At 36.8% G+C, this 7,131-nt stretch overlaps 2 protein-coding genes across 2 annotated transcripts; one reads left to right on the forward strand and one right to left on the reverse strand.

Annotated features, from left to right (window-relative positions):
• Window positions 1-541: 541 nt before the first annotated feature.
• EAE98_011896 (uncharacterized protein) lies at window positions 542-2,450 on the reverse strand. The gene is made up of 5 exons (XM_038959519.1): window positions 2,199-2,450; window positions 1,784-2,094; window positions 1,375-1,706; window positions 1,241-1,319; window positions 542-1,179 (listed from the first exon to the last, which is right to left on the reverse strand). The coding sequence occupies exons 1-5, from the start codon at window positions 2,378-2,380 to the stop codon at window positions 656-658; spliced, it is 1,428 nt and encodes a 475-aa protein (XP_038804172.1). The 5' UTR covers window positions 2,381-2,450; the 3' UTR covers window positions 542-655.
• Window positions 2,451-3,954: 1,504 nt separating this feature from the next.
• EAE98_011897 (uncharacterized protein) lies at window positions 3,955-4,968 on the forward strand (the record flags this gene model as incomplete). Its single annotated transcript, XM_038959520.1, has 1 exon — window positions 3,955-4,968. One exon carries the CDS (start codon window positions 3,955-3,957, stop codon window positions 4,966-4,968), a length of 1,014 nt encoding a protein of 337 aa, XP_038804173.1.
• Window positions 4,969-7,131: the final 2,163 nt, after the last annotated feature.

Raw genomic sequence — 7,131 nt, forward strand, 5'->3', positions numbered from 1 at the left:
GATACACTATATAGAAGATATTTTAGTTTAAGCATAAATCTATTTTTAGTATATTGTTTAAATACGTGTTATCGGCCGTGGTAATAAGCGAACTCTATATTAACGAAATTCGGAAGGAGGTAATATGTGATCCGAGTCGTTCGAACTAAGTGCTTATACGATACGGAGAATTACTTTCTCTACTTCTGTAACTCTACATATAGTTTGCATATAAACAATCGCAAAAAGCCCCAATATTGATCAAGAGATGCAGGATGTCGTTTAAGTGAAAGATGTCTCAGATGAGAGTTATAATTTGAATGAATAAGCCTGTTGGAAAGCAACCTTCAGGGGACAATCGCATGCAGCATCACGAATTTATCTAGGACAACCCTAAAAACTTTCAAGGCCAATGGCATGCCATATCACGAAGTGCTTGTGTAGGCTGAGTGTTAAATGGTGTGATGACATGTTCTTACAGACTAATACAAAATTGAAAGTTAGAAGTCGAGATCAACCAGACTAGAAGATGGAACTTCAACACGATAAATAGGGGAGTTGGTGCATGATGACAAAATGATATATGTCAAAAGTATGAAATAGCAATCAAGAGTGAGAACGCAGCTCTAAATCGTGTCCTCGATTCATTATTCTATTGCCGTGCCTCAAAGATGAATCAAAGTTTCCTGCGAGCACCCGACGGCTCACTACTTTCGGCTCCCCTTCTAGAGTTCTTCCTCTCTTTTTGTTCGGTTCCAGTGCTTTCAGTTGCGGTACCTTTTTTTGGTTGAATTGCAGGGTTTGAGCTCTTCTTTCGGTCTGGTAAGGTTATAGTGTCCGTCGGAAAAGTGTTCGGGACTACGATCGTCCTACTTTTGGAGTGAGAAACGTCTTTTGTCGTCTTATATCGCGGCGGGCTCGAAGTCTTCGAAGTGGAATTTTTTACAGGTCCGGGACTAAGTGACACAGCTGAGTCTTTTCTTTTCCCACTTCCAGATGGCTTTTTACCTAAAAATTTGGGGTCTTTCAGACAATCCAAAATGGTCTCAGCTGTAGGACGTGAAGCCGGATCCCTAACAAAAATCTTCCCCAGGAATTTCGCAACGTCTTTTGCTTGGTCTATATCAAGGGTATGATGGCGTTTACGAGGATTATGACATACTTTGGACAGGTATTTAATCTTTCCTTTCTCATCTTCGTCTATAATCAAAATGAGATTGAGAGTTCAACAAACGCTATAATGTTCAGGAAATAGACTTACCAAAGTAATCGTCTTGGGCACTGGGCACATAATGTCCATCTTCAAATGGCAATTCTCCTAAAGTCATGATCTCGCAAATCTGATAATTCATTGTCATGATAGTCTTAAAGAATGAGGGGAGGTGTGGTACTTACCAAACATCCCAGGCCCCATATATTAGACTGTATGGTGGAAGGTTTCTGTTCCAATACCTCTGGAGAGGAGTATGCTTGCGTGCGGCCTAGAGGCGCACTGGAATGTGGAACAACATCAATAACATCAATATCCAACTCCTCTCCGACCAGCGAATATAAAGGCGTCGATTTATATATTCGCTTGGGTACATACTCTGGGAGTTTAATTGATGCGTGTTGTGTTTCGACAGGTTTGGATTCGCAAACACCAACTTTCTCTTCTATTTGTGTTTCCGAAAGCTCCCTAATGTCGGAGGAGTGAATTTTCATCAGAAAATTCCCTGAGCTTAGATCTGTCCATCATTAGACATATCAAAGTGCATGTGTACAATAGGGCGTCATCTTAGGAAGTATGTGTTGGGGGACTCACCAATCAAAAAGATATTTTGTTTATGTAAGTCCATCAATGCTTTTGTACAATTTATAGCGATGAGCCTTCTCTGATCAAATGTCGGATTTTTGTTGGATATATATTCTTTTACAGATGGTCCAGATGCTTTCAACACGAGGCAAAGGTGAGTTTGTTTAGCATTGTAAGAGGATACAATTCTGAAAGTTTCAATGCATGGAACGATTCTCGAGCTCTTATTTTCAAGTCTTTTCATTTCTTTTTTCAGTTGACTCTGCTCGTCGGCGCTAGTTGACTGGGAGATTTTGATCGCAAACCAACGACCCAGATTGCTGTAGAGTTTTATTGATCAGTATATGACATTTGAAATGAGAAGTTAAATGTTTTGGATTTTATTGGTGACTTGGAATGTCTGAGTGTAGTCAAAGTTACTTACTCCTCGTGAATGCCGATCGCAAGCCATACAGTAGAGAATCCCCCATAGCCAAGTTTTGTAATAATGCGGTACTTCTCACTCAATTTATAAGGAAGACTGTCGATTGGAAAGAGAACACCTTTCACGTATCCTTGAAGAGATTCTGCTTTACCATTATCGCTGAGTTCACATCGAAATGTCATCTCTGGGGGACGATAGTTAAATTTGTTGATGTTTAATTTGAATTTCAATTTTCTTCATAAGACAGTTGCGAAATAAATAAAGTCTATGGTTTTTTTACTGCTTTTAATCATAAAGCAAACGACAACGAGTGGCTATTTATATATACGGTTGACACATTGACAGCTTCAGCAGAACTAGTCTAAAAAAGGTCGCTGAAATGCATGGGTGTGAATTTAGACAACCCTAACAGACGATTGATATAAGCACGCAGAAGCAATTTACGGAACCACAATCACGTATATCCAACCAACTTTTTAGTCAATTCAGACCACCACACCTACTATCAGACCTTATATCTTGACATCAAAATCTTATGGTTTCAAACATGTTATGAATATTGCTACGTACAGATAAAGAAAATACGTAAGATACCTATTGTCAGCGGCTCGAGTGATGTGGTTTGACATAGGTGCTGTACGCCGGATCAGATTTTTTAAATGGTAATTCTGCAAACCTAGAGCTAGGTGCCGGAAGTTTTGCACATTATTAAATAGCTACGCGTGATATTTAGCATGACACTTTAACATTCAGGTTCAATGCAATTGTTCCATGCTTCAATCTCAAAATTTGGACTTTCTATTAAATTTAGCCTCAAGAGTATAGCTACCTATACATAATATCGGGTGGTAGTAATTTTCCCGGCTTTGCACTGAGTGGGTATTGGGTCGCGATATTGATGACCCGCCAACCACGGTTTGGGCTAGGTCTGCCATAAAAGTTACATCACCCTTTGACTACACTACTGAAGATAGCCGCAATGACAATTTAGCAAGCATCCTGCTTCAACCCTTCTGTCTTGCATGCAGTTTCAGCAGCTAGACTTGGATAGTTCGTTACAATGACAAGGCAGTTGCTCTCACTGAGCCCCGGAATTGGATCATTATAATTATCCCGTATGTTTGGTGACCTCAGAGCCTGTGGGACTCTTCATGACGAACCTGACAGCCCATCCATTGTTATTTTGATTCTTTTTACCCATCTATCTAAGATCGTACCTGTACGTAAACTGGGTCTAGGTAGGGCCTCTGTTCGACACCGTTAGACCCTCCTCTCAAAGTCCACCTCCTGGGTTAGTGGCCTGTTGCCGATTGTTCCTGATATGTACAAATCATTCACTAGCATTCAGTATGCCAGAGACACAACAAGCCATCGTTGAGGATCAAGTGTTCCTTCCAATTTCTGCCACAATCATCAAAGGCCAGGTCTTCACTCCTTGACAATGATGATGTGACCCGATCAATAATATCAAGGATTAATTCCGAGGTTGAAGGACGAATCCGAATACCAACATGGCCTCATGGAAAAGGGCTATCACTGGAATTCTCACATATATAAAGAACAATCAAATGCTCAATCTAGATCTTTTCATTTAGACATCTACTTCAATTAGCAATCTACTGTTTCATTCAATACTACAAAACCGGCAAATTCAACCACCCATTATCCTAGATCACTTGACTGTTCCATCATTGCCTACACATTCTCTCTCATTTTATCACTCAATCCATCTAGGTCATTCATTGCCTTCTTCAAAATGCCCAACAGAACTTTCGAGGAATTGACTACAAAACCGATATATCAGGGTATTACCCCAAAGGATGGTTATATTCTACGTTATAGGCACAAGAACTATGTCTTTAACGGGTCAATTGGAGATAGAAAGTTTGTGGAGGCGGCCAACGTCGCTTTTGACCACGCAGACTACGTGGCAGGCTTACGCTCAGGCAAAGACAGAGTATATGAGGACGCGGATCATTTTGTTATTGCGAGAAGAGGCGTTCATAAAACCGATACCTATACAGAGACCGGTGGGTTTAATTCAATGGCGGATACAACTGAGCATTTGACCATGACAGCAATTTCACGGAATGAGAGAAACAAAGAGGCAGACAGAAAGTTTGGTGCCACAGGGCATATACCCACGAAAGCGGTGACGACGCAGGATGAAAAGAAAAGAACCATCACTAAATATGTTTATAATGCTAAGCATATAGACCCAGAGTCAGGCGTGGCCTTGCCTTGGTCATGGTTCCCCGCTAGAAAGCTCGAATCAATGAATCGTGAAGCTCTTGTTTCATGTATAGACATTTTAAAAATCGAAAGAACCCCGAGTCCAGAGCAGAAACAAAAGGCTGTACCTACAACGCCGGCACCAATTCCTATCTCTCCATGGGGAGCAGGAGGTGTCGCGGCGGGAAAAGCTAAGGTTAATCCCAGTGTCGAACAAATAACAAAGGGTATTGCTGAGTCAAGCGTTTCGGAATCCAAGAAAGAAGGGAAGCTTCCTGTGAGAAACAACGAAGAAAATGCTGAGCGCTCGGGGCGAACAGCAACTCAGGGCCGAGAAAAATCGAGAAGTAGATCTTCTTCTAAAAGAGCTACCGCTAGACCAAAGAAATCATCCACACCTTCGAAATCTTCAACTGCAACTAATCCTCCACCATCTAGGTCATCTAAATCTACCCCCCAGAGGTACGACAGGAAAGGAAACCCCAAATCGGATGGAGATTACGTAAAAGAGAACGGCAAACTCATAAAAAGGTCATGATCTGGCTCAAATAAAAAAATGATCGAGTTTTGGTAGATCAATTTCAATTTACCTTACCATCATTTAAGCCGGAAAGAACCTCTATTTGGCAACAGCTTTATTAGAAATAATTACGAATTATAGAAAAATATGAGAGGGATCTAGTGTTTGCTTGCTTTTGGGAAAGGCGTTTGTTTTGTTTCGTATCTTTGATTATTAGAGTTTTGCTTGGATTAGTAAAGAATAGGTTTAAAAATAGAGTTTGAGTTTTTCAATCTATGTCATTAGTCGTACTACATATATATAATACTGTTCTCGTGTTTGAATCGGGCGATACTTATAGCTTATTGAGTATTGAGAGCGGAAATATAAACGAGAGTCAAAGAAATAAAATATTCAACTTAACTTATATATTCAAATGGATTCAAATTATTATCTAATACCCTAAATATTATTCCTAGGATTTTTTTGACAGTCACCAGCGGTGGTGACTCATTTCGATAGGGGGATAGTAATCTAGCTAAAAAGCTATTAATTAATTATTATTCTAACTACTATATATATAAAGGTTAAATATGCGATTGAAGTTAAAAAAAGAAATTGAAAGTTAAATAATACATTCGATATATCTTAATTCGTTGAATCTAATAATAATAATATAATAATAATATTATTGTTATAAAAATATTATAAAAACTAATGAAATAGAATAAAGCTAACACCCTAACTATTATTCTAAGGATTTTTTTGGTGGTTAGCATTGATGGTGATTATTATCCTAAAGGAGGTGATAACCCTCTCAAAAAGTCATTATTTGGTTACCACTTCTTTATACTTCAATTTTGAGCTTTTCGAAAATCTAAAAAAAGGGTTTGATAGAGATTCAATTGAATTATTTATATCTGATTTTATTTTTTCGATATTCCTTATATTGATCGATCTATATAGTTAACCTTAAAGCTTAGGGTTAAAGAGGTTGAATAGAAGTTATAATAATTTTCGAAAACAGAATAATAATAACTTGTAAAATAAAGGAATTTGGTTATTACTTCAAATTTAATATATAATAAGAAATTGATAAATATTTTATAAAAAGCTAGAGTTTATTTTAATGAATTTATTGAATTCTGAAAACAGATTTTAATTATTTTTTAAATTGATTGATTTATATTAATTTCAAAAAGGTTTCAATATATAAATAGTGAGAGTAATAATAATCACTAAAAAGTAATATGAAGTAATTGAATTATATAATCAAAATGTTAATAATACTAACTATTATTCTAAGGATTTTTTTGGTGGTCAGCACCGGTGGTGACCACAACCCTAAGGGGAGTGGTGACCCTCCCAAAAACTCTCCAATTGGTCACCACCCTTCCTGGCTTCAATTTTAGGGTTTTCGAAAATCTGAAAAAAGAAATGAATAGAGATTCAATTGAATTTTCTATATATGAAATTACTTTTTTGATACCTTTCAAATTGATGGTTTTATATCGAATTGAAATAACCCTAAGTTTGATGAGGTTGTGGAAGCAGGGGGGAGTGGTGACCAGCAAAATGAATCGATTTGACCACCACCCTAAATCCAATTTAGAATAAGAAATTTATAATTATTTTATAATTAACTAGGGTTTATTTTTATTTATTTATTCAATTCTGAAAACAGATTTAAATTATCTCTTGAATTGATCGATCTGTACTAATTTTATAAAAGGTTGAATGTATAGGAGCAGGGGGAGTAGTAATTAGCCGAAAGAGTGGTAAGGCAATTGAATTATATATAATCGATTTTAATAATAAAAATAAAAATAATAATAAGAATCATAATAATAAAATTGAAAAAAACTATATTTCAGAATCCTGTTATTAAAAAGGCTTTTTGAATAATTTTAAATTTGAATAATATAAACTTTTAAATTTTGATATTATATATATATATTATAATAAGATTGTTTAGTTATTCAAATAGAATAATATAAAATTTTTATATTGATACCTAAACAGTTGATAATTGTTAGTATTAATCAATATAGTAATATAAATAGGGCTACCCTGTATATAGTATGACATTAGGGTTAGGGTTAGGGTTAGGGTTAGGGTTAGGGTTAGGGTTAGGGTTAGGGTTAGGGTTAGGGTTAGGGTTAGGGTTAGGGTTTAGGGTAGGGTTAGGGTTAGGGTTAGGGT

The sequence above is a fragment of the Botrytis deweyae genome (genome assembly GCF_014898535.1).
Source record: "Botrytis deweyae strain B1 chromosome Unknown BDEW_054, whole genome shotgun sequence".
Classification (NCBI taxonomy): domain Eukaryota; kingdom Fungi; phylum Ascomycota; class Leotiomycetes; order Helotiales; family Sclerotiniaceae; genus Botrytis; species Botrytis deweyae.